This window comes from Thalassophryne amazonica, chromosome 8 (genome assembly GCF_902500255.1).
Source record: "Thalassophryne amazonica chromosome 8, fThaAma1.1, whole genome shotgun sequence".
NCBI lineage: Eukaryota > Metazoa > Chordata > Actinopteri > Batrachoidiformes > Batrachoididae > Thalassophryne > Thalassophryne amazonica.
In genome coordinates, this window is record NC_047110.1 from 1,443,911 (window position 1) to 1,471,498 (window position 27,588).

Consider the following 27,588-nt stretch of genomic DNA (forward strand, 5'->3'; position numbering starts at 1 on the left):
AGGCTTCTGTGGCTGTGATGGGAGAAACTGCACAGTGGAGTTAGAACCGCTCATAGCCTCATAGTGAAGTGGAGCAGAGAACAAAAGAGATCAAATCCAGGCTTACATCTCTCATGTACCTTCTGGCAAACTGAAGCTGAAATTTCATATCTTTTTAAGAAAATCCTTCTCTGCTCCACCACGAAGCTGAACAACTGCTGATCCAACTGTTAAAAACTTTCACTGCGCACAATTTCTGCAGTTACAGCCACAGAAGCCTAGAACTTCTTCAGAGTTATCTTGGTGGCTTCCCTCACTTGTTTCCTGTTTGTGCGGTCCCTCAGTTTTTGAGGCCTCGTCCACAAGATTCACTGCACAGGACCAGACTGTCTGATGGAGAAGAAGTCAGAGACACGTTCAGTCACATGGAAATGTTCTGTTTATGTCGAGATTTTTTAGTTTTGCTTTCTGAAAACATTTTTTGTTCTTGTTGACAAGTAACTGGACTTAAATATTTTGATTAAACAAACAAAAAAAAGGCTTTGTATTTATTTCCTAACATATTTTAAATGGTCTTCATGACCATAGAGGGACCACGTGTTTCTGTCCACGACTGTATCAGCATGAAATTAGTGCTGCAGCTCACCTGGATACAAGAAAAGTGGGCGTGGTCAAACTCCAAAGGTCCTAGGTAAAAAAAAAAAAAAATATATAAAATCTTAAAAAGCTGTCAGATATGTTTTGGAGCTACTTAATGGCTTCCAAATTTCAGCTCTGTATCTTTAAAAACCGCTGACCGACACCTCTAGGTGGCGTCAGTGGCATCGGATCAGAATGCCTTGAACAAACTTAGTCCTTGTGGGTCGGGACATGGACACCAAGTTTCAGCTTCACTGGGCCAGTGGCTTCAGAGATGTTCAGACACGAGGACCAATTTATTTCAGTAAATAATTACATGTCCTGTGTAAAATACAACCACACGTGAGGAGCTACAGCACAAACACGACCATCAACAAAGTCCACGTCCTCGCCGTTGTTTCCAGTCCTCAATGTCTCTGTCGTCTCTTCAGCTCCTCTATAGATCTTTGGTTGGCGTGCGCACAAATTTTCATTCAGCAAAAATTTGTTTAGCAGCTGTGTGAGCAGGACATTTTGAACACACAGACCTGGAATAAATTTTCATGAAGACAAGCTGCGCCCAAGGTCCCGCCGGCTCCGGCAGGAAGACAGACACTTTCCACAGGTAAAGATGCTTGTCTGACATGTTGGTTGCTATCCAGGACCTGCAGTGGTTCCAGTACTGCGGGTGATGACGTGCAGCAGCAGCACGTGCTCCCAAAACCCGACCGAACCTTAAGTTACTTCCGTGATCCAAGTCCAGAAGTATCCTGTGATCCTGATCAGCATCAAGATCACATCAGCTCTTCTAAGGTTCAAGGTCTACTTTTTCACGTGTTGGTGAGATCTGCTGACATCGAGAAACCAGAATGAAAACATAACTGTGAAATCAGGATCAGACAGACTATATTCAAAGATAAGCGGTCAGGGTCAAAGGTCACCAATCTGGATCTAATCGAGGCAAGCTGAGACCGTTCAGATCTCAGTCTTATTCAGCATCTTTGATTGTTGCCACTTGCAGTCCAATTTAATGCTGCATCAGCGCCCCCTGCTGCTCTGGAGTGTCGGGTGCTGCATTCCCCACGGAGAACACAGTCGTCTTGCTGAAGGTGTGGCCTGTCGGGTGGTCTGTCTACTAGTCATTGAGTTGCTGCCAGTGGCGGTTGATGAAAGTCTTGCTGTCCATGCGGTCAATGAAGAGGACTCCTTCTAGGTGGTCCATCTCATGCTGGAGGATCCGCGCGGGCCAGCCACTGGTTCTCCATGTGACAGCTTCTCCTTCCTCGTTCAGACCTGCAGCCACACAACCAGAAGATAAAACCACAGCGCTTGCATTTCTGACTGTCAGGTCTAGTCCAGTCCTGATGGACCTGATGACATGTTACCATGCCAACCACACTACAGAACTACTTGTGTCCCGGATGGCAACCACACAGGCAGACAACAATCTTACTGAGAATAATCTCTTTGAGCCACTGCAGTCTGCTTTTAGAAAATATCATTCCACAGAGATGACTCTCACTAAAGTGGTGAATGATCTTCTGCTTACAATGGATTCAATCAATCAATCAATCAATCAATCTTTTTTTTTTATATAGCGCCAAATCACAACAAACAGTTGCCCCAAGGCGCTTTATATTGTAAGGCAAGGCCATACAATAATTATGTAAAACCCCAACGGTCAAAACGACCCCCTGTGAGCAAGCACTTGGCAACAGTGGGAAGGAAAAACTCCCTTTTAACAGGAAGAAACCTCCAGCAGAACCAGGCTCAGGGAGGGGCAGTCTTCTGCTGGGACTGGTTGGGGCTGAGGGAGAGAACCAGGAAAAAGACATGCTGTGGAGGGGAGCAGAGATCGGTCACTAATGATTAAATGCAGAGTGGTGCATACAGAGCAAAAAGAGAAAGAAACAGTGCATCATGGGAACCCCCCAGCAGTCTAAGTCTATAGCAGCATAACTAAGGGATGGTTCAGGGTCACCTGATCCAGCCCTAACTATAAGCTTTAGCAAAAAGGAAAGTTTTAAGCCTAATCTTAAAAGTAGAGAGGGTGTCTGTCTCCCTGATCTGAATTGGGAGCTGGTTCCACAGGAGAGGAGCCTGAAAGCTGAAGGCTCTGCCTCCCATTCTACTCTTACAAACCCTAGGAACTACAAGTAAGCCTGCAGTCTGAGAGCGAAGCGCTCTATTGGGGTGATATGGTACTACGAGGTCCCTAAGATAAGATGGGACCTGATTATTCAAAACCTTATAAGTAAGAAGAAGAATTTTAAATTCTATTCTAGAATTAACAGGAAGCCAATGAAGAGAGGCCAATATGGGTGAGATATGCTCTCTCCTTCTAGTCCCCGTCAGTACTCTAGCTGCAGCATTTTGAATTAACTGAAGGCTTTTTAGGGAACTTTTAGGACAACCTGATAATAATGAATTACAATAGTCCAGCCTAGAGGAAATAAATGCATGAATTAGTTTTTCAGCATCACTCTGAGACAAGACCTTTCTGATTTTAGAGATATTGCGTAAATGCAAAAAAGCAGTCCTACATATTTGTTTAATATGTGCTTTGAATGACATATCATTCAGACACCACTATGGTTCTGGTGCTGTTAGATCTCAGTGCTGCGTTTGATACCGTGGATCATCATATTCTACTTGATAGGCTGGAAAATCATTTTGGGATTACTGGAAGCACCCTTGCATGGTTGATGTCATACCTGACCAGTCGTTCTTAATGTGTTTTGTACAATAACACTACCTCTAACCTTAGTGACATGAAATTTGGTTCCACAGGGGTCTGTCTTAGGCCCCCTGCTTTTCTCCTTTTATACAGCACCCCTTGAGCACATATTGCGGCGTTTTGGGATTACGTTTCACTACTATGCTGATGATATTCAGTTATACATGCCGATAACTGCTGGTAATCTCATTCACATAAAATTCTTAGAAGATTGCCTTGCATCAGTGAGAAGCTGGATGTCTAGAAACTTCCTACTTTTAAACTCTGATAAGACTGAAATGATGGTTCTTGGTCCAGTGAGACATCGGCATCAATTTGACCAGTTAACGCTCAGCCTGGGCTCATGTGTCATACATCACACTGACAAAGTGAGGACCCTTGGGGTCATTTTTGATCCTACATTGTCCTTTGACCTCCACATTAGAAATATTACGAGGACTGCTTTCTTCCACCTGCTAAATATAGTGAAGATTTGTCCCATCCTGTCTATGGCTGATGCTGAGACCCTGATCCATGTCCCTGATCCGTGTCCCAGTGAGATCAGATTTTAAGGTTCTGCTACTAGTCTATAAAATTGTTCATGGACTGGCACCTCCCTGCCTAGCTGACCTAATTAAACCTTACGTACCGGCCCAGGCTTTACGTTCTCAGGGTGCAGGACTACTTTGTGTCCCTAGGGTGAATAAAAAGTCTGTGGGTCACAGAGTTTTCTCTGATCGTGCCCCTGTTCTGTGGAATGATCTCCCTGCATCAATAAAAGTCAGATTCCATGGAGACTTTCAAATCCAGACTTAAGACGCACTTATTTTCCCTTTTGTATGGCTAGCATACTGACATAGTATGTTCCTACTCTTTTCACTCTTTTAATTCATTTTATTAGGAAACGGAGCGTGCCACGACCTCAACAATACCTAAATTCTGGGTCTTTTAGTGAAGTTTAGGGCTAGTGGCCAACAATCAGTATTTCATCTGTTTTTCTTGTTGTTTAATGCTGACAAATTATACTGTATTTCTTGTCTTTCTGATGCCTGATTCTGTTTTTTCTCTCTGTTTAAGGTGCAGCTCCATCCAGAGATGGCATTTCCTGTATATTTGTTTTGTGAATTGTTCTGTAATTTGTGTTTGTATCATGGCCCAAGTAGAGGGTCACCCCTTTGAGTCTGGTCTGCTTGAGGTTTCTTCCTCAGAGGGAGTTTTTCCTTACCGCTGTTGCTCTGGGGTTTAAGTAAGGTTTGACCTGACTTGTGTGAAGCGCTTTGAGGCAACTCTGTTGTGATTTGGCGCTATATAAATGAAAATAAATTGAAACTGAAAACTGCAGCCAGGTGGCGTGTGGGTGTGTCCTTGACCGTCTCCAGCTGCTGGGCTCCTCCACACTCAGGTGCCTGCTCACCGGATCAGGTCCAAAGAAACGCACCACAAAGCGGCTGACTGTCCCAAAATTAAACGCTCCTTTGAGGACTAGTTTGCACCTCTGTCTTAGTTGTGTTGCCGGGTGACATGATGGAACATAATGTAAACACATGTAACCCGCTGACACACGGCACATGACAGAGAGTCCAACAGACTCTGACCCTTTGACCTTTACTTTGGAGACCAAACTTTCAACACTGTCAAAACTATTAACATTTTCCTTTTAGCTCAACCAATAATTTGCATCACTTTTGACCAAAATTAGAGGAACTTTAACCTTTGACCCCTGTAGAAACTGAACTTGACCTTTGTCCTCATTCTTGCTGTTTTTATCCCATAACTCCAGAACGTTCAGTCACAGATTGTCCAAACTATACCTTTTATGAATCTTTATGATCAGACCGTTAATATGGTGATGTTTTTAATATGAATGGAGCATTTTTATATTTTGACCCCTGTGTAATCCTTCATTGACCCCCACCTGGCTACAGCTGCCACCCTGGATGGCGACTATACATTTCGGTGTAGGTCCCGGCCCACTGAGGCTGGATTCTAAGTGCTGTTTAAGTGGTACTGATGAGGTCAAAAATTGTCACATGGACTGTGTGTGTGTGTGTGCATGCAAGCACATGCACTTTTCGTCACGATACGCCCTCCACGACAGAGAGGTCGCCTCTTAGAACCAGTAGCTGTGGTGCTGAAGTTAAATGGATTCCTAGTTTCAACTCAGCGCCACCTACTGGTCTTCCAGCACAGATCGCCTTAGAGTTGTAATATTAATATCCGGTCCTGTTTTTTAGGTTTTGTTTTTCTTGTGCCATGACGTATTTCTGTGTAGGCTCTCAGTTGTCCAGGTGGTTTCCACAGTAGAGAAGCTTGAATCTTCGACTGGACTGGGTTGCTTGACGCGAGGACGTTTCGCTTCAAATCGCAGAAGCTTCCTCAGCTAAAATTCTTGCTCTGGTAGTCTGACTTCTGTCTTGACTCTTGTCGAGAAGAATAAACAGAAGCCACAAAAGCTGGAGTTTTAAACCTAACCAGACCCCTCCTACCAAGAGGCAGACTGCTAAGGTTAGTGACTAAACAATAGCTCTAATTAGCATTTATTGTGCTCTAGTTAGCACCCTCCTAATGACAGGGCAGCTGTCCCTCCTAATGATGGAACAGATGCCTCTCCTGATGGCTCCCTTGACGACTCTCCTGATGACATGAATGACTAATTACCATGAACAAAAGACTGAAACTGCTTTGACCTGAGTACCTCATTGTAAACAGGGGATAAAGCGTGTCTCAGACCCCCTCCCCGGTTAAGGCTGGGTTTCAACTGTTTCACATAGAATGCCTCCTTGACCCCTCTCTCAAACCATTTCTTCTCTCTGGCTAAGATTTTAACTTCCTTGTCCTCAAACGTGTGGTTAGTGTCTTTAAGGTGGAGATGAACTGCAGACTGAGGTCCACTGGCGCCCTCTCTGCGGTGCTGGTATAGCCTTTTGTGTAAAGGTTGCTTAGTCTCACCTGTGTAGTGTTCGTTACAGTTTTCCTGACATCTGATAGAATACACTACATTGCTCTGTTTGTAACTAGGGATCATGTCCTTAGGGTGAACTAATTTCTGTCTCAAGGTGTTAACCGGTTTAAAGTAAACTGGGATTTTGTGCTGTCTGAAGATCCTCTGTAGTTTTTCCCCTACTCCTGCTAAATAAGGGAGAGACACTCCTCTTCTTCTTGTCTCCGTCTCCTGTCTATCTGGTCTCTTTGTTCTCTGGGACTTCTGCAGTTTGTCCAGGGACCATCGTAGGTACCCACATACTGTGAGGGCTTTCCGGACAAGTTGTTGTTCTTTAGCCCTTCCCTCTGCAGTTGTGGGCACCTGTAGGGCTCTGTGTTGAAGAGTCCTGATCACCCCAAGCTTGTGATCAAGGGGGTGGTTTGAGCCGAAGAGCAGATATTGGTCAGTGTTAGTGGGTTTTCTGTAAACCCCTGTCTGGAGTTGCCTGTTCTCTCCAATCATAACATCACAGTCCAAGAAGGCTAAATGGTTGTTTCTGGCATCCTCACGTGTGAACTTGATATTGGCGTCCACCAAGTTGATGTGTTCTGTAACCTCCTGTTGCTTGATTTTAACCCATGTGTCATCGACATATCTGAACCAGTGACTGGGAGAGATGCCCGTGAAAGACGTCAAGGCTCTCTTCTCCACTCACTCCATGTACAGATTGGCCACAATGGGGGATACCGGAGACCCCATCGCACAAGCATGGATCTGCCTGTAGTAATAACCTCTAAACAGGAAATACGTGGTGTTGAGACAGATCTCCAACAATTGGCAGATGTGGTCTGGTGTGAGTTTGGTCCTTTCAAGTAGAGACACATCATCCTGCAGTCTCTGCCTCACAGCTGAGACGGTCTCAGCAGTGGTGATGCAGGTGAACAACAAAGTCACATCAAATTACACCACAGTTTCATCTGCCTCCAGCTGCAGGTCCTTGATCTTGTTCACAAAATCTTGTTGGTTCTCCACATGGTGGTCTGAGTTATGATTTTGGGCAGTCCATAGATGCACGGAGTGGCGTCCCCAGGGTACAGTCTATAGTATGTCTGCCTGTCGATGAGTCCCTCTTTCTCCAGGTTTTGGAGGTAGCTAATGATTTTCTTCTTATAGCCGCTGGTGGGATCTCGCTTCAGACATTCGTATGTGTTGGAGTCACTGAGCAAGTTGTTGATCTTGGCCTCGTAGTCCGATGTGTTCAGGACCACCGTGCATCTGCCTTTATCCGCTGGCAGAATAAGGATGCTTTGGTCCTTCTGCAGTGCTGACAAAGCTTTCTGTTCTTCTCCTGTGATGTTGGACGGAGGAGGCTTAGCACTGTTCAACACTGTTGTGACTCTTAGTCGGAGGTCCCCAGCTTCTGACTCTGACAAACTGTTATGTTTAATGGCTGACTCTACTGCAGTGATGTAATCTACTGTCAGTATATGTTTAGGGGTCACTGAGAAATTTAGTCCTTTAGCGAGCACATCCTTTTCTGTCTGTGTAAGAACCCTGTTGGAGAGATTCTTTACCCAATTTTCCCTGTTGTCACTAATTTGTCTGGGTGTATCTTTAAAACTACTCCCACTGAAAGTACACCTTTTCTGCACTAAAAGGTTGTGAAACTTCCTGATTTGCGCCTCCTTACTTTTTAAATGCTCAGACATTTAAGTTTTAACTATGAACTTTGTGATCTTATTATGGGCCTCTTCCCCCACTAAAGTTTCTAATCTTTTGTGAAGACTATCCAGATCATTTTTGGAGGTCTAATATTTTAAAATGAAGCCTTCTAATTCTAAGACCCAAAATCCTCCTAAGGTAACTGTGCTGGATCTTTTCTGCTGTGTGACTTGCTTCTAGTGCCTTTTGCTTCATGCATTTGGGAATAACATTGTTTTGTTTGCATCTCAGGTTAAATCTTAAGTGGTTTCTAAAGTTAGCTGTCTTTTTAGCAGTCTTTTCCAGCTTACGTACCAGTGCCAGGGCCTCATGCCCACAGTTGGTTGCAATGTTTCTGTGTAGGCTCTCAGTGAAACAGTTGAAACCCAGCCTTAACCGGGGAGGGGGTCTGAGACACGCTTTGTCCCCTGTTTACAATGGGGTACTCAGGTCAAAGCAGTTTCAATCTTTTGTTCATGGTAATGAGTCATTCACGTCATCAGGAGAGGCATCCCTTCCATCATTAGGAGGGACAGCTGCCCTGTCATTAGGAGGATGCTAACTAGAGCACAATAGGTGCTAATTAGAGCTATTGTTTAGTCACTAACCTTAGCAGTCTGCCTCTCGGTAGGAGGGGTCTGGTTAGGTTTAAAACTCCAGCTTTTGTGGCTTCTGTTTATTCTTCTCTACAAGAGTCAAGACAGAAGTCAGACTACCAGAGCAAGAATTTTAGCTGAGGAAGCTTCTGCGATTTGAAGTGAAACGTCCTCGTGTCAAGCAACCCAGTCCAGTCGAAGATTCAAGCTTCTCTACAATACCATGGCGTAGTTTCACCCACAACGACCCTGACATGCTGCCATCCTCCTCGTGGATCTCAGGTCTGAATTCATCTTTGTGGTAAAAGTTCTGACTTCTCTGATGGTGTCATTTGGCTGTTTCAGCCAAAACTCACATGGTCAGTCCACCCTATCCACAAAGCAGCCTAGTGACGTTATTCTAAGAAAAATCTCAGAATTCCTCAAATTCTTAGAATTTTTTCCTTGGTAAGATGAAAGTTGTCTGCAAAGCACCTGGTAAGAGGAGGGAGAAGGACTTTTAAGAAGCCTAAGAGTGTCTTAAACAGAGAAGACAGAGAGGAAGCAGAGACATTCTCCGTATGTAGGATGACAGTGAGCCAGTAACACACTACCAGCTCCATCTACATCATTTTATGCTAATTTACTGTCTTAGTCTATTTCTAAGTTGTTTAGATTCTAATATTATCATTATTTTTATTATTATCATCATCAGCATTATTATTTTATTGTATTATTACGCCTGTTTTGACATTTGATTTTTAAATGGACCACAGTGGAAATAAGTGTTTTCACTTTCTTGTGTCATGCATGTATTTTTAACGTATTTACAATTAGATTATACAAATAATGAATGTTTATGAGTTCAATGGTACGAATATTTCATGAGGTGAAAGCTGGAACAAACCATTCAACTTGGCGAATGGTTTGTTCCAGCTTTCACCGAATTAAATATTCGTACCATTGAACTCATAAACATTCATTATTAAAATAGATCCTTGTCATTTGATATTTTATTAATTTATAAACAACAGAAAAGGGACTTACATTGGGTGTTCCACTACTGCTAAAGTCCAAATTGTGACGTGTAGTCCAGTGATGCTGTGCACTGACTTCAGACTTCCATAATAAAAAAAGGTAAAACACAAATTTTGCGTAGTTACTCAGTCCAGGCAAAATGTCATGTCAGCTTTTCATCTGAACAGCTCTTCATGCATCCAGGCGGCCAGACAGCACAGTGGATTTGTTTTGTATGTGCGTGCACGCGTGTGCATGTGTGGGGGCGCGCAGACATGTGGGCATGTGCATGAGCATGTGTGCAGAATGCATTGGTACTAAATGTATGGAACCAAATTTGCACTCTAAATGCAATGCAACACAAATGGGAGGAATTAATCAAATGACAAGGAACCACTCAGCCGTTTTATAATATATACTTACAATGAACTTACTAAATAAACTCACGCACGCATGCTTTTATCGGCACGTGAATGAGATTTGTTTAAACATTTTCAAGGAATTGATTTAATTTTGCTGAGTTTCGTCATCATAAAGTTATCTTCTCGATTTCACGTCTTAATGTAGTTCAGCTTATATGATCAGTTGATTTTTCTGTCCATTCATGACTAGGAGGGCGGAGCACGTTTGTTTTTTAATTTCTTCTCCCCTTTCTGTGACAAATGATCACAGCTCTTAGAGAGCTGCATCATACCTAGCAACGGGGTCAACCCCACCTCCTCACAAAGACAGGAGTTTCTGTCCCCTCCTTGCTCAGACACCTGCTGGCTCACTCTCAGTCTAAGATTCCTCGCTGTGAAATTTTAGGCTAAGTTAGGAGCTTTGTGAGAGGACTTTGAGTTGCTTCACGGTTACAGGCCCATGAATGTCCACGGACTTACTCTTGCTTTTTCCGGCGGGTGTGACCCCACCCCCGAGTGTGACACTCCCACCCCGGTTTAAAGGACGCCACATGTGTTTTTGTTCTATTTCAGCGTCCATGAATCTGTGACTGACCTCCTGGTCTGCTGAAGAAAGCTGAATGTGCTTCGATCCAGACGACCTGGACCTCGGCTGACCTGATCTGTCTGTCACGGACCACATGAAGCCTGAGCGCACTGGCTAAGTCAAGTCTCAGCTTTCTTCTCATTTCTTAATTCTATCTTTGGCCCTTAACATCTAACAGATCCGTGACTGAAATGAGAAGAATCTGATCCAATGCCACTTCAAGTCAGCGGAACGAGCACAGGGGACTAAGACTCAGACGTACCGGAAACTTCCACAGACAGGTAGCGAGGGACGGTGGCGGCAAAGCCTGAGATGCTGTCACAGCCTTCATCAAACAGCACCATGCGTGCGTCCAGCACTCTGATACGAGGGTTGACAAATACTCTCAGGGGTTGGACAGACAGGCCGCGCGCCTCCCTTGATTCAGGCGACATCTTCTCCAACATCTCCTGAGTGTATTCTATGGCCAAGATGCGAAGCGGCACCCCAATCTGAGGGGCGCTCAGTCCCACACACGCACGGCTTCTCATCACCTTCACCAGAGTCCTGATGACGTGCTGGATCTCAGGGTCCCTTATGGCTGCAGGGTCAACAGCAGCTGCCTGTGAGCGCAGCACCGGGTCCCCCACCTGGCACACATGACTGAACGGTGGTCTGGGACGGGGAATGACCTTACGCTTTAAGTAATGAAGATAGGAGCGCGTCTTGTCATTGTGGGAGTAAAGACGAGCTGAGAGCACAGAGGACTGGGACGAGGCGGGTGGAAGACGGATCGGTCCAGGATTGTAGAGAGGGAGCTTTGGAACCCAGGATGTGAACCCCACTCTGGACAGCTGCAGCAGAAACACACTTGAGGTTCGACTCATGGTGGAAATGTTGGTTGGACCTCTGAAGGTGGGAATAGAAATGCTGTAGGGATAAAGAAAAGAAAAACAGACGTTAGTTTGCATTCTCACAACACGTGTGTTCTCAGGTCCTGAGTCTTACACCAGGGTTCCACCTACTTAAACCCTGCCAGTTACTTTCAAGCTGTTACTCTTCTTTAAATAAGCAGCTACCACATCTGGAGATCTTGCCCTCTTGTTCTGGTCAGGGTGCAGTTAAACTGCTGGACTAACCCTCTGTGACATCACCAAGAGGTTTCTGGGAGAGCGGCTTGGAAGCTCAAATGGGGTAGTTGTGGAGGAAACCATCTTGGCAGCACTCAGCTCTGTTCATCTACTGATCAACCCATAAATGGACAAAGAGGTGGAGCTTTGGAGAGACAGACATGATCTGGGTGGGACGACTGAAGCCCGAACACACACACACCCAGCTTGGGTTCCCAAACAACTACAGCTGTGGCTAACAGGCTAAATATGCTTTGGGTGTTTGAGTCGTGGATAGTTTTGTGGACTGCAGTGTAGGGTTGGGAATCGAGAACCAGTTCCTTTCAGGTATCATTAAGAAATTATTCAATCCACCAACATCAATAACCTTTTTACTTAACGATTCCCTTATCGGTCCTTCAGAGTGGCCGTTGTTTTTGGGGGTGTTTGTCAGGAAAATTATAATTTCTCTACATTGATTACAGACCCTGCAGTGGGTCTGTAATCAACTTTTCTGCAGCGTGGCTTTGCTTTGAACCTTGAACCAATCGAAGCAGCTGCTTCGATGGTTCTTTGTTTTATTTCGCTTTATCTTATTTTTTCTCCACTAAAACCCTAAAGAGCATATGTCTGTGAATAATATTTACCTTTTTTATGTTAAACCGACCTGTTATGTTCTTCTGAAACAGTTGATAGATGTATTTTATAACTTAAAAACTGGACCGATGTTAACGCGTTAGCATGTCTATGGTATTTTCAATGTTAAAGTTAACATTAACTACCCTTTCAAAAATTCTTGAAAGGGTAGTTGTAAAACAGCTAACTGATCATCTGCAGAGGAAGGGTCTATTTGAAGAGTTTCAGTCAGGTTTTAGAATTCATCATAGTAGAGAAACAGCATTAGTGAAGGTTACAAATGATCTTCTTATGGCCTCAGACAGTGGACTCATCTCTGTGCTTGTTCTGTTAGACCTCAGTGCTGCTTTTGATACTGTTGACCATAAATTTTTTTTACAGAGATTAGAGCATGCCATAGGTATTAAAGGCATTGCGCTGCGGTGGTTTGAATCATATTTGTCTAATAGATTACAATTTGTTCATGTAAATGGGGAATCTTCTTCACAGACTAAAGTTAATTATGGAGTTCCACAAGGTTCTGTGCTAGGATCAATTTTATTCACTTTATACATGCTTCCCTTAGGTAGTATTATTAGACGGTATTGCTTAAATTTTCATTGTTACGCAGATGATACCCAGCTTTATCTATCCATGAAGCCAGAGGACACACACCAATTAGCTAAACTGCAGGATTGTCTTACAGACATAAAGACATGGATGACCTCTAATTTCCTGCTTTTAAACTCAGATAAAACTGAAGTTATTGTACTTGGCCCCACAAATCTTAGAAACATGGTGTCTAACCAGATCCTTACTCTGGATGGCATTACCCTGACCTCTAGTAATACTGTGAGAAATCTTGGAGTCATTTTTGATCAGGATATGTCATTCAAAGCGCATATTAAACAAATATGTAGGACTGCTTTTTTGCATTTACGCAATATCTCTAAAATCAGAAAGGTCTTGTCTCAGAGTGATGCTGAAAAACTAATTCATGCATTTATTTCCTCTAGGCTGGACTATTGTAATTCATTATTATCAGGTTGTCCTAAAAGTTCCCTAAAAAGCCTTCAGTTAATTCAAAATGCTGCAGCTAGAGTACTGACGGGGACTAGAAGGAGAGAGCATATCTCACCCATATTGGCCTCTCTTCATTGGCTTCCTGTTAATTCTAGAATAGAATTTAAAATTCTTCTTCTTACTTATAAGGTTTTGAATAATCAGGTCCCATCTTATCTTAGGGACCTCGTAGTACCATATCACCCCAATAGAGCGCTTCGCTCTCAGACTGCAGGCTTACTTGTAGTTCCTAGGGTTTGTAAGAGTAGAATGGGAGGCAGAGCCTTCAGCTTTCAGGCTCCTCTCCTGTGGAACCAGCTCCCAATTCAGATCAGGGAGACAGACACCCTCTCTACTTTTAAGATTAGGCTTAAAACTTTCCTTTTGCTAAAGCTTATAGTTAGGGCTGGATCAGGTGACCCTGAACCATCCCTTAGTTATGCTGCTATAGACGTAGACTGCTGGGGGGTTCCCATGATGCACTGTTTCTTTCTCTTTTTGCTCTGTATGCACCACTCTGCATTTAATCATTAGTGATCGATCTCTGCTCCCCTCCACAGCATGTCTTTTTCCTGGTTCTCTCCCTCAGCCCCAACCAGTCCCAGCAGAAGACTGCCCCTCCCTGAGCCTGGTTCTGCTGGAGGTTTCTTCCTGTTAAAAGGGAGTTTTTCCTTCCCACTGTAGCCAAGTGCTTGCTCCCAGGGGGTCGTTTTGACATAATTATTGTATGGCCTTGCCTTACAATATAAAGCGCCTTGGGGCAACTGTTTGTTGTGATTTGGCGCTATATAAAAAAATTGATTGAATTGATTGATTGATTAAGCTGTTCACATCTCAGCATGTTTGTGTGCATTTGTTTTCTGTATAATTAATGGCTCAGCGTTCATTTTTGTAAAAGAATCAAATTGTATTTTTTTAAAATTTATTTTTATTCATATATTAATACTTTTGAAACTACAGATTTTATTGATTTTTATTTATGTCCAGAGATCAAGGATCCAGTGACCGCTCAGAGAGGACAAGCCTTTGACCTGACCAGGTCAAGTCCACAGTAGCGACCAAAGGTTATTAGCGAGGCCAACATGTATACGTGAGTGTATTTGTGTCTGTGTGGGGGATCTGCAGCTCGCAGCTCTGAGCTCATGTTTTTGTGATGTTTTAATTGTGACCTGGCAAGGGACTGCAGATGTAAATTAGCTTTAAGCTAACTCTGGTACAATGCATCAAATGGAAACATTTATGTTTTTTTACAAAAACAAAATAACACAGCAGAGTTTTGGACATAAACACATGAAGTTAAGCAAGCTTCATGTGCGCCACACAAACCACATCATGCTGTCCCACCATCGAAAACACAACTGGCCACTGGCTGCACGCACACCTGTCTGTGGTTCTAAACAGGTGTGCGCACACAGCTGCCGGCACGACGCATGTATAACCGCAGACAGGTGTGCGGGTAGCCACTTTCAAATAGCCTTTGTGATTTCTTCTCCTGTGATGTAGCTAATGTGTTAGCTTTGACTACTCAAAATCAGTTTGTCCACAAACGTCAAGTGGATTTTGCTGTTGTAATCATTACAGTCGATGAATAATACACAACTTGACATTTTTTTCAGCAAAATAAGGTCATGTGCTCTGTGCTTAAGTGACAACTGGTCTGATATTAATTCATCATGCTTTACAATGTGCTATACCAAAATGTGTGTGTGTATATAGAATCATCCAATATCAGAGCGACTTCACCGCAGCAAACTGACGGCGGGCACACTCTCACATGTGCCACCAGCTCAGCCAGTGGACGCTCTTGTTTTGCCCAAACAATGATATACAGTTTCTGTGTATTCTGTGTTCGTACGCACCCGCGGCCAATCTGCTTGATGAATTCCTGCGCAAAAAGTAGTTCCCAGATAATTGTGATATATTCCTGTGAGATTCTGAGTATATCTCATCTAAATCAATTCTAAAATTAACCAATAATAAAATGAGAAAGATAACTGAAGTTTTAAGAGTGGCTGTAATAAATATTTGAGAAATTTAAAGTTTTGGAGCAACTTCACCTGTTATTGTTCAAGCACATTGTAAACATTGATATGATGGAGTTTAATGCTGAAGAGTTCAGAAAGATACAATCTGAATGTTTTGATGAGCATTTACAGTTGGTGATGAAAGACTTGGGTGTTAACCGCCGTTAGTTCCCCCCTGGCAGATCCCGTGCAGCCGGGAAAGCAGGCTGACTGGGTGACTGTGAGGAGGAAGCGTAGCCCTAAACAGAAGCCCCGTGTACACCGTCAACCCGTTCACATCTCTAACCGTTTTTCCCCACTCGACGATACACTCGCCGAGGATCAAACTCTGGTTATTGGCGACTCTGTTTTGAGAAATGTGAAGTTAGCGACACCAGCAACCATTGTCAATTGTCTTCCGGGGGCCAGAGCAGGCGACATCGAAGGACATTTGAAATTGCTGGCTAAGGCTAAGCGTAAATTTGGTAAGATTGTAATTCACGTCGGCAGTAATGACACTCGGTTACGCCAATCGAAGGTCACTAAAATTAACATTAAATCGGTGTGTAACTTTGCAAAAACAATGTCGGACTCTGTTGTTTTCTCTGGGCCCCTCCCCAATCAGACCGGGAGTGACATGTTTAGCCGCATGTTCTCCTTGAATTGCTGGCTGTCTGAGTGGTGTCCAAAAAATGAGGTGGGCTTCATTGATAATTGGCAAAGCTTCTGGGGAAAACCTGGTCTTGTTAGGAGAGACGGCATCCATCCCACTTTAGAGGGAGCAGCTCTCATTTCTAGAAATCTGGCCAATTTTTTTGGATCCTCCAAACTGTGACTGTCTAGCGTTGGGACCAGGAAGCAGAGTTGTAGTCTTATACACCTCTCTGCAGCTTCTCTCCCCCTGCCATCCCCTCATTACCCCATCCCCGTAGAGACGGTGCCTGCTCCCAGACCACCAATAACCAGCAAAAATCTATTTAAGCATAAAAATTCAAAAAGAAAAAATAATATAGCACCTTCAACTGCACCACAGACTAAAACAGTTAAATGTGGTCTATTAAACATTAGGTCTCTCTCTTCTAAGTCCCTGTTGGTAAATGATATAATAATTGATCAACGTATTGATTTATTCTGCCTTACAGAAACCTGGTTACAGCAGGATGAATATGTTAGTTTAAATGAGTCAACACCCCCGAGTCACACTAACTGTCAGAATGCTCGTAGCACGGGCCGGGGCGGAGGATTAGCAGCAATCTTCCATTCCAGCTTATTAATTAATCAAAAACCTAGACAGAGCTTTAATTCATTTGAAAGCTTGTCTCTTAGTCTTGTCCATCCAAATTGGAAGTCCCAAAAACGAGTTTTATTTGTTATTATCTATCGTCCACCTGGTTGTTACTGTGAGTTTCTCTGTGAATTTTCAGACCTTTTGTCTGACTTAGTGCTTAGCTCAGATAAGATAATTATAGTGGGCGATTTTAACATCCACACAGATGCTGAGAATGACAGCCTCAACACTGCATTTAATCTATTATTAGACTCTATCGGCTTTGCTCAAAAAGTAAATGAGTCCACCCACCACTTTAATCATATTTTAGATCTTGTTCTGACTTATGGTATGGAAATAGAAGACTTAACAGTATTCCCTGAAAACTCCCTTCTGTCTGATCATTTTTTAATGACATTTACATTTACTCTGATGGACTACCCTGCAGTGGGGAATAAGTTTCATTACACTAGAAGTCTTTCAGAAAGCGCTGTAACTAGGTTTAAGGATATGATTCCTTCTTTATGTTCTCTAATGTCATATACCAACACAGAGCAGAGTAGCTACCTAAACTCTGTAAGGGAGATAGAGTATCTCGTCAATAGTTTTACATCCTCATTGAAGACAACTTTGGATGCTGTAGCTCCTCTGAAAAAGAGAGCTTTAAATCAGAAGTGTCTGACTCCGTGGTATAACTCACAAACTCGTACCTTAAAGCAGATAACCCGTAAGTTGGAGAGGAAATGGCGTCTCACTAATTTAGAAGATCTTCACTTAGCCTGGAAAAAGAGTTTGTTGCTCTATAAAAAAGCCCTCCGTAAAGCTAGGACATCTTTCTACTCATCACTAATTGAAGAAAATAAGAACAACCCCAGGTTTCTTTTCAGCACTGTAGCCAGGCTGACAAAGAGTCAGAGCTCTATTGAGCTGAGTATTCCATTAACTTTAACTAGTAATGACTTCATGACTTTCTTTGCTAACAAAATTTTGACTATTAGAGAAAAAATTACTCATAACCATCCCAAAGATGTATCGTTATCTTTGGCTGCTTTCAGTGATGCCGGTATTTGGTTAGACTCTTTCTCTCCGATTGTTCTGTCTGAGTTATTTTCATTAGTTACTTCCTCCAAACCATCAACATGTCTATTAGACCCCATTCCTGCCAGGCTGCTCAAGGAAGTCCTACCATTATTTAATGCTTCAATCTTAAATATGATCAATCTATCTTTGTTAGTTGGTTATGTACCACAGGCCTTTAAGGTGGCAGTAATTAAACCATTACTTAAAAAGCCATCACTTGACCCAGCTATCTTAGCTAATTATAGGCCAATCTCCAACCTTCCTTTTCTCTCAAAAATTCTTGAAAGGGTAGTTGTAAAACAGCTAACTGATCACCTGCAGAGGAATGGTCTATTTGAAGAGTTTCAGTCAGGTTTTAGAATTCATCATAGTACAGAAACAGCATTAGTGAAGGTTACAAATGATCTTCTTATGGCTTCGGACAGTGGACTTATCTCTGTGCTTGTTCTGTTGGACCTCAGTGCTGCTTTTGATACTGTTGACCATAAAATTTTATTACAGAGATTAGAGCATGTCATAGGTATTAAAGGCACTGCGCTGCGGTGGTTTGAATCATATTTGTCTAATAGATTACAGTTTGTTCATGTAAATGGGGAATCTTCTTCACAGACTAAAGTTAATTATGGAGTTCCACAAGGTTCTGTGCTAGGACCAATTTTATTCACTTTATACATGTTTCCCTTAGGCAGTATTATTAGACGGTATTGCTTAAATTTTCATTGTTACGCAGATGATACCCAGCTTTATCTATCCATGAAGCCAGAGGATACACACCAATTAGCTAAACTGCATGATTGTCTTACAGACATAAAGACATGGATGACCTCTAATTTCCTGCTTTTAAACTCAGATAAAACTGAAGTTATTGTACTTGGCCCCACAAATCTTAGAAGCATGGTGTCTAACCAGATCGTTACTCTGGATGGCATTTCCCTGATCTCTAGTAATACTGTGAGAAATCTTGGAGTCATTTTTGATCAGGATATGTCATTCAAAGCGCATATTAAACAAATATGTAGGACTGCCTTTTTGCATTTATGCAATATCTCTAAAATCAGAAAGGTCTTGTCTCAGAGTGATGCTGAAAAACTAATTCATGCATTTATTTCCTCTAGGCTGGACTATTGTAATTCATTATTATCAGGTTGTCCTAAAAGTTCCCTAAAAAGCCTTCAGTTGGTTCAGAATGCTGCAGCTAGAGTACTGACGGGGACTAGCAGGAGAGAGCATATCTCACCCGTGTTGGCCTCTCTTCATTGGCTTCCTGTTAATTCTAGAATAGAATTTAAAATTCTTCTTCTTACTTATAAGGTTTTGAATAATCAGGTCCCATCTTATCTTAGGGACCTCGTAGTACCATATTACCCCATTAGAGCACTTCGCTCTCAGACTGCGGGCTTACTTGTAGTTCCTAGGGTTTGTAAGAGTAGAATGGGAGGCAGAGCCTTCAGCTTTCAGGCTCCTCTCCTGTGGAACCAGCTCCCAATTCAGATCAGGGAGACAGACACCCTCTCTACTTTTAAGATTAGGCTTAAAACTTTCCTTTTTGCTAAAGCTTATAGTTAGGGTGACCCTGAACCATCCCTTAGTTATGCTGCTATAGACGTAGACTGCTGGGGGGTTCCCATGATGCACTGTTTCTTTCTCTTTTTGCTCCGTATGCATCACTCTGCATTTAATCATTAGTGTTCGATCTCTGCCCCCCTTCTCGGCATGTCTTTTTCCTGGTTCTTTCCCTCAGCCCCAACCAGTCTCAGCAGAAGACTGCCCCTCCCTGAGCCTGGTTCTGCTGGAGGTTTCTTCCTGTTAAAAGGGAGTTTTTCCTTCCCACTGTGGCCAAGTGCTTGCTCATAGGGGGTCGTTTTGACCGTTGGGGTTTTTCATAATTATTGTATGGCCTTGCCTTACAATATGGAGTGCCTTGGGGCAACTGTTTGTTGTGATTTGGCGCTATATAAGAAAAAAGTTGATTGATTGATTGATTGATTGATTAACTTGGTGTTAAAGTCAGAACAAGAAGCTGCACTGAAAGAGATCAATCTGGGACAAAGAGACACATTCTGTGTGTTGTCCACAGGAAGGCATTTGTTGTGATTTAATTTTCACCAGGAAAATCCTAATGATTTCACCACTCATAATCATATGTGTTATACAAACACTACTGCAATGATACATCACCAATTTTCTTGCACTGGGCGTTGGGAAAGGTTAGGAGCGTATTGCTGGAGTGGGTCAGGTGGAAGTAGTCCGGCGAGCGATCCCACAATGCCAAAATAGCAGAGCGCCACGCTGAGCAGTGTGGACAGCGGGTTTTGCTCACTGATCTCTATATAACACTGGATCACTCATTGGCCAATATTTTTGAAGCAAACCGGCCACCATATTCCCACTCCGATGTCCCGCGCCTGAACGCTTTTTTCTACTGATCTTTAATGAGGCGCATGCAACTTTATTCTTTGTGATTTTGTTAAAAAATACCTTCATGTGCAGCTATAAACTGCACAAATCTCCAGATCAAAGGCTGTGGACGAACATTTCACCTGTGAGTGTGATTGAAATGGGAAGTAATGAACAATAATTTGAAGAGTTCAATCCCTTATTCCAGCATATAGGCAAAGATAATTATAATAATAAGTGGGTTATTAACTCAACATGTGAGCCACATGTTGTGCTTTGTGTTAGAAGAACTATTTTAAGACATTTATTAGGTTACTTGTGCATAGTTTTGGAGCTTTAGGCGTTGTTGCTATGAGTTTTATTAGTTATATTAGTCTGAAGCTCACAGAGCTGTGTGGAATAAATGTTATCACTGCAGAGAAAACTAACTCTCCTGTAGCTAGTTAAGTGGTGTTTTATTCTTTTAGTACAAATTGTTGTGTGGGCCGCCAGAAGAGGAGGTACTGCTGGCCCACCACCAGAGGGCGCCCTGTCTGGAGTGCGGGCTCCAGGCACCAGAGGGCGCAGCCGCCTCACAGGAGCAGCCAGGGTGACAGCTGTCACGCATCACCTGCAACAGCTGTTACCAATCATCTGATCGGCAGGAGTATATCAGCAGGACGACGTCTCCACCTCTTTGCCGAGATATCGTTCTACCTGGAAGGTAACGTGCTCAGCTGACTGGTTAACAGTGATCTTTTGTGACTTTTGTGAGTTGTTTAGCTGACTCCTTTTCCAACGAGTGGTGGAGGTAGTTTTCCTGCCGTGCGGATTCCTGGGTGCAGACGCACCCACATTTAATTGTTCCTTTGTTCCTCGCCAGCAGTACCAGGTCCGACACGCGAAGGCAGTGGCCACCTGGGAGTTCGGGACTTGGCGGCTCCAGTATTCCCGGGCTCTGGTGGCGGAGGAAATCGTGTGTGGTTCCGGTTCTGCTTTGGACAGGCGTCTCCTATCTTCGAGCCTGCCCACACGACACCTTTGTGAATTGACACCTGTCTATTGTTGTAATCTGTTGTATTTGTTGTGCACATTCACAACAGTAAAGTGTTGTTATTTGACCTACTCCATTGTCCGTTCATTTGCGCCCCCTGTTGTGGGTCCGTGTACCTACACTTTCCCAACAGGATATCTCGGCCAGCATCATGGATCCCGAGGGGCGTCAACCAGCTGTTGAACGGCCAATGGAAGAACAGGGCGCACAAGCGTCCGCAGGAGGAATGATCGGTGAGTTGCAGCGGATCCTCACCGCTTTCACGGCTCGGTTGGATTTAATGACCGAGCAGAACGTCCTCCTTAACCGCAGGGTGGAGGCTCTCGCTGCGCAGGTGGAAGCGCGCCCTCAGGGCGCTGCTGCGGCTCTCCCTCCTGTCGACCCTGTGCGTAACAGTGACGTTCCACAGGTCGTTCAACGACCCCTCCCACCTTCCCCGGAAGCATACATAAGCCCTCCAGAGCCGTACGGAGGTTGTGTGGAGACGTGCGCGGACTTCCTTATGCAGTGTTCGCTCGTCTTCGCACAACGTCCTGTCATGTACGCAACTGATGCCAGCAAGATAGCTTATGTAATAAACCTGCTTCGCGGTGAGGCACGCGCTTGGGCTACAGCGCTCTGGGAGCAGAATTCACGGCTCCTTCAGACATATGATGGGTTTGTGAGGGAGTTCAGAACAGTGTTCGATCACCCAAATAGAGGAGAGACCGCTTCAGCCGTGCTGCTGTCAATGAGACAGGGGCGCCGGAGCGCAGCTGCCTATGCAGTCGACTTCCGCATCGCGGCTGCGAGGTCCGGCTGGAATAGCACTGCCCTCCGCGCCGCCTTTGTAAACGGACTGTCATTGGTTCTAAAGGAGCACCTGGTGGCTAAGGACGAACCGCGGGATTTAGATGGGCTTATTGATCTCGTCATACGATCAGACAATCGGTTAGAAGAACGCCGTCGGGAACGAGACGAAGGGCGTGGCCGGGCACGCGCCGTCCCTCTCCCTTCTGGTTCCGACCGCGTTCCGCCTTCCCCACGCTCCACGGCCCCTGCGCTCCGTGTGGTTACAGCTCCCGCTGCTGACGAAGCTATGGACACGAGCAGGGCCACATTTAGGGCACCAGATAGACAGAGGAGGCTGGCCCGCGGAGCGTGTTTTGTTTGTGGCTCGATAGAGCATCAGGTAAGAGACTGCCCCGAGCGGTTAAACACCAACGCCCGCCCCTAGAAACTGGGCTAGGGGTGGGCCGAGACATTCACATGGGACACACCCACATTGCCACACGACTCCCAGTTACAATCCTTTATGAGGATTTAACCCTGAAGGCCCCAGCACTGGTGGACACGGGCTCTGAAGGGAATCTGTTAGACAGCAGATGGGCCAGGGAGATAGGGTTCCCTCTGGTGGCGCTTACCTCGCCTGTGCAGGTGCGGGCACTAGATGGCTCCCTACTCCCTCCAATCACACATAAGACACCACCTGTAACTCTGGTGGTGTCAGGAAATCACCGGGAGGAGATCGAGTTTTTTGTGACTCCTGCTACCTCCCGTGTGATTTTAGGGTTCCCCTGGATGTTAAAACACAATCCCCGGATCGATTGGCCGTCTGGGGTAGTGGTTCAGTGGAGCGAGACCTGCCATCGGGTATGTTTAGGTTCCTCGGTTCCTCCCGGTTCCCAGGCTAAGGAGGAGGTCAGAGTCCCGCCCAATCTAGGGACGGTGCCGGTGGAGTACCACGACCTTGTAGATGTGTTCAGTAAGGATCTGGCGCTCACCCTTCCCCCCCACCGTCCGTACGATTGTGCCATTGATTTGGTTCCAGGCGGTGAGTTCCCGTCCAGCAGGCTGTACAACCTCTCACGACCTGAGCGCAAATCAATGGAGACCTACATCCGGGACTCTTTAGCCGCCGGGTTGATCCGGAATTCCACCTCCCCGATGTGTGCAGGTTTCTTTTTTGTGGGTAAAAAAGACGGCGGACTTCGTCCATGCATTGATTATAGGGGACTGAATGAAATCACGGTTCGTAATCGATACCCGTTGCCCCTGTTGGATTCAGTGTTCACGCCCCTGCATGGAGCCCGAATATTCACTAAGCTAGATCATAGAAATGCGTATCACCTGGTTCGGATCCGGAAGGGAGACGAGTGGAAGACGGCATTTAACACCCCCTTAGGTCACTTTGAGTACCTGGTCATGCCGTTCGGCCTCACAAACGCCCCCGCGACGTTCCAAGCCTTGGTTAATGATGTCTTGCGGGATTTCCTGCACCGATTCGTCTTCGTATATCTAGACGATATACTCATCTTTTCTCCGGATCCTGAGACTCATGTCCGGCATGTACGTCAGGTCCTGCAGCGGTTGTTGGAGAACCGGCTGTTTGTGAAGGGCGAGAAGTGTGAGTTCCACCGCACATCTTTGTCCTTCCTGGGGTTTATCATCTCCTCCAACTCCATCGCTCCTGATCCGGCCAAGGTTGCGGCGGTGAGAGACTGGCCCCAACCCACTAGCCGTAGGAAGCTGCAACAGTTCCTCGGCTTTGCTAATTTCTATAGGAGGTTCATTAAGGGCTACAGTCAGGTAGTTAGCCCCCTGACAGCCCTGACCTCACCAAAAGTCCCCTTCGCCTGATCGGATCGTTGCGATGCCGCGTTCAAGGAGTTGAAACGGCGCTTCTCGTCTGCACCCGTTCTGGTGCAGCCCGATCCTAGTCGCCAGTTAGTGGTTGAAGTGGACGCCTCGGACTCAGGGATAGGAGCTGTGCTTTCCCAGAGCGGGAAGACCGATAAGGTCCTTCACCCGTGTGTCTATTTTTCCCGCAGGTTGACCCCGGCCGAACGGAACTATGACGTCGGCAATCGAGAACTCCTTGCGGTGAAAGAGGCTCTTGAAGAGTGGACACATCTGTTGGAGGGAACGTCCGTGCCATTCACGGTTTTCACTGACCACCAGAACCTGGAGTATATCAGGACCGCCAAGCGGCTGAACCCCAGGCAAGCCCGCTGGTCACTGTTCTTCGGCCGTTTTGACTTCCGGATCACCTACCATCCCGGGACCAAAAACCAGAGATCGGATGCCTTGTCCCGGGTACATGAAGATGAAGTCAAAACGGAGTTGTCGGATCCACCGGAACCCATCATCCCGGAGTCCACTATCGTGGCCACCCTCACCTGGGACCTTGAGAGAACCATCCGGGAGGCCCTGGCACAAAGCCCGGACCCCGGAACTGGGCTGAAGAACAGACTCTACGTCCCACCAGAAGCTAGGGCTGCAGTCCTGGACTTCTGTCACAGCTCTAAGCTCTCCTGTCATCCAGGGGTGCGAAGAACCGTGGCAGTTGTCCGGCAGCGCTTCTGGTGGGCGTCCCTAGAGGCCGACGTCCGGGATTATATCCAGGCCTGCACCACCTGCGCCAGGGGCAAGGCTGACCATCGCAGGGCTTCGGGACTGCTCCAGCCGCTGCCCGTGCCCCATCGCCCCTGGTCCCACATCGGCCTGGATTTTGTCACGGGCCTCCCGCCGCCCCAGGGCAACACCACCATCCTCACGATAGTGGACCGATTCTCCAAGGCGGCCCACTTCGTGGCCCTCCCGAAGCTCCCGATGGCCCAGGAGACAGCGGACCTCCTGGTCCACCACGTCGTCCGGTTGCATGGGATCCCAACAGACATCGTCTCCGATCGCGGTCCCCAGTTCTCCTCGCAAGTCTGGAGGAGCTTCTGCCGGGAACTGGGGGCCACGGTGAGTCTCTCATCCGGGTATCATCCCCAGACCAACGGGCAAGCAGAACGGGCCAATCAGGAGGTGGAGCAGGCCCTGCGTTGCGTGACAGCCGCGCACCCGGCGGCCTGGAGTACCCATCTGGCCTGGATTGAGTATGCCCATAACAGCCAGGTGTCGTCAGCCACCGGCCTCTCCCCTTTCGAGGTGTGCCTGGGGTACCAACCTCCTTTGTTTCCGGTGGTTGAGGGAGAGGTCGGTGTGCCCTCGGTCCAGGCCCACCTACGGAAGTGCCGTCGGGTGTGGCATGCCGCCCGTTCTGCCTTGCTGAGGGCCCGGATGAGGACGAAGGCCCATGCAGACCGTCGGCGGACCCCGGCCCCTACGTACCGGCCAGGGCAGGCAGTGTGGTTGTCTACTAAGGACATACCCCTTCAAGTGGACTCCCTTAAACTGCAAGACCGGTATATTGGTCCGTTCAAGATCATCAAGGTCATCAGTCCAGCCGCAGTGACGCTTCAGCTTCCGGCCTCACTGCGGATCCATCCCATTTTCCACGTGTCCCGGATCAAGCCCCATCACACCTCACCCCTCTGTACTCCCGGTCCGGCACCACCTCCTGCCCGGATCATCGATGGCGAGCCGGCTTGGACTGTGCGCCGGCTCTTAGATGTCCGTAGAATGGGCCGGGGCTTCCAGTATTTGGTGGACTGGGAGGGGTACGGACCTGAAGAATGCTCCTGGGTGAAGAGGAGCTTCATCCTGGATCCGGCCCTCCTGGCCGATTTTTACCGCCGCCACCCGGACAAGCCTGGTCGGGCGCCAGGAGGCGCCCGTTGAGGGGGGGGGGGTCCTGTTGTGTGGGCCGCCAGAAGAGGAGGTACTGCTGGCCCACCACCAGAGGGCGCCCTGTCTGGAGTGCGGGCTCCAGGCACCAGAGGGCGCAGCCGCCTCACAGGAGCAGCCAGGGTGACAGCTGTCACGCATCACCTGCAACAGCTGTTACCAATCATCTGATCGGCAGGAGTATATCAGCAGGACGACGTCTCCACCTCTTTGCCGAGATATCGTTCTACCTGGAAGGTAACGTGCTCAGCTGACTGGTTAACAGTGATCTTTTGTGACTTTTGTGAGTTGTTTAGCTGACTCCTTTTCCAACGAGTGGTGGAGGTAGTTTTCCTGCCTTGCGGATTCCTGGGTGCAGAGGCACCCACATTTAATTGTTCCTTTGTTCCTCGCCAGCAGTACCAGGTCCGACACGCGAAGGCAGTGGCCACCTGGGAGTTCGGGACTTGGCGGCTCCAGTATTCCCGGGCTCTGGTGGCGGAGGAAATCGTGTGTGGTTCCGGTTCTGCTTTGGACAGGCGTCTCCTATCTTCGAGCCTGCCCACACGACACCTTTGTGAATTGACACCTGTCTATTGTTGTAATCTGTTGTATTTGTTGTGCACATTCACAACAGTAAAGTGTTGTTATTTGACCTATTCCATTGTCCGTTCATTTACGCCCCCTGTTGTGGGTCCGTGTACCTACACTTTCCCAACACAAATATTTAAAAAAAAAATCCACTATTTCTGTATTATCCATCATGACTTTTGTTATCCACCCAGTTTTGTTCATGATATGGTACCAACACACACACACACACACACATATATATATATATATATATATATATATATATATATATATATATATATATATACACACACACATATACATATATGTGTGTGTGTGTATGTATGTATGTATATAAGCTTGCTGGGTGATTCCACAAAACTTGTATAAACTTTGATTAAAGAATGATAATTTTTAGAACTGAGTATTTGTCCCAGTGAGATATGAGTAAGTGAGAACAGAAGGGAAGAAAGTGTCAAAGTAATAAAAGAAATAAAGAAAGTAAATCAAATAGATAATCATGACAGGCTCAGATTAGGAGGGATCAATCTTACATGATCCGAAGAATAAAAATAAGTAAATGAGAGAATCAGCTCAGTTATTACTTGAAACTGTTGATGTTCTAATAAGCTATGTGCGGGCTGCATAGGTTGGGAGTGGTAAGATGGCCGCCAGTTTGCTTCAGCGGATTGTACGGAGTGTGGGTCAATAAGCGATCCAGTAATATGTACAGATCAGTGGTTTTGCTGAGTTAATCACCGTTTGTGTGAAAACCCACTCTTTTTAAATTTTTGTGTATCGTTTGCTTTTTGTTGCCGTCAGTTCAAACCCATCTGGACATCAGAATTCTTGACATTTATGATATATATTTTTTCGTCATACGCAGCTGTAATGTTTCGACATGCGGCTCTGTGACGAATCTGCTGACACGCTGCTGCCGTGAGGTAAACACACTGAACCGGACCACCCGGAAAAACCCACGGAACACGGGGAGAATAAAGTCCGCACAGAGAGGAGGCACCACTTAGTCTGAATCACAGACTAACTCCGACAGGAGCTTTGTTCAAATCCCAAACATGACAGACCATTTAAAATCAGCAACTCACAGCAAAGAGTCCGACACGGAGTCCCAGTCACCTCTGCTGCTGCTGCTGCTGCGTCTCACCGCCAGAGGGCGCAACTGCTTCTTCTTCTTCTTCTCTTAGCAGATTAGACGCATCCAAGGCGTAGTGCTGCCATCTGTTGTTCACTAAGAAAAAACAAAACAAAGAAACAACAACAACAAAACACTTGGATCAGATTCTTCTGAAGAGTCCAAGGGTCCGCAGATATTCCAGCACTTTTTCCATTTTGCTCCAACTGCTCAAGCTGAGTTCTTTCAGACTTCCCAGGTCTCTGTACAGTTGTTTCCTCTGGAGGAC

At 45.8% G+C, this 27,588-nt stretch overlaps 1 protein-coding gene across 2 annotated transcripts; it reads right to left on the reverse strand.

The window, feature by feature from the left end:
* Positions 1 to 868: 868 nt before the first annotated feature.
* pdf (peptide deformylase, mitochondrial) lies at positions 869 to 27,383 on the reverse strand. 2 transcript variants are annotated; one of them, XM_034175673.1, is made up of 3 exons: positions 27,274 to 27,383; positions 10,779 to 11,425; positions 869 to 1,890 (listed from the first exon to the last, which is right to left on the reverse strand). In XM_034175673.1, the coding sequence occupies exons 2-3, from the start codon at positions 11,380 to 11,382 to the stop codon at positions 1,733 to 1,735; spliced, it is 762 nt and encodes a 253-aa protein (XP_034031564.1). In that variant the 5' UTR covers positions 11,383 to 11,425; positions 27,274 to 27,383; the 3' UTR covers positions 869 to 1,732. The 2 variants fall into 2 exon arrangements, with proteins under 2 accessions (XP_034031564.1, XP_034031563.1); XM_034175672.1 differs by lacking the exon at positions 27,274 to 27,383 and having other exon boundaries at positions 870 to 1,890; positions 10,779 to 11,473.
* Between the last annotated feature and the right edge of the window lie 205 nt (positions 27,384 to 27,588).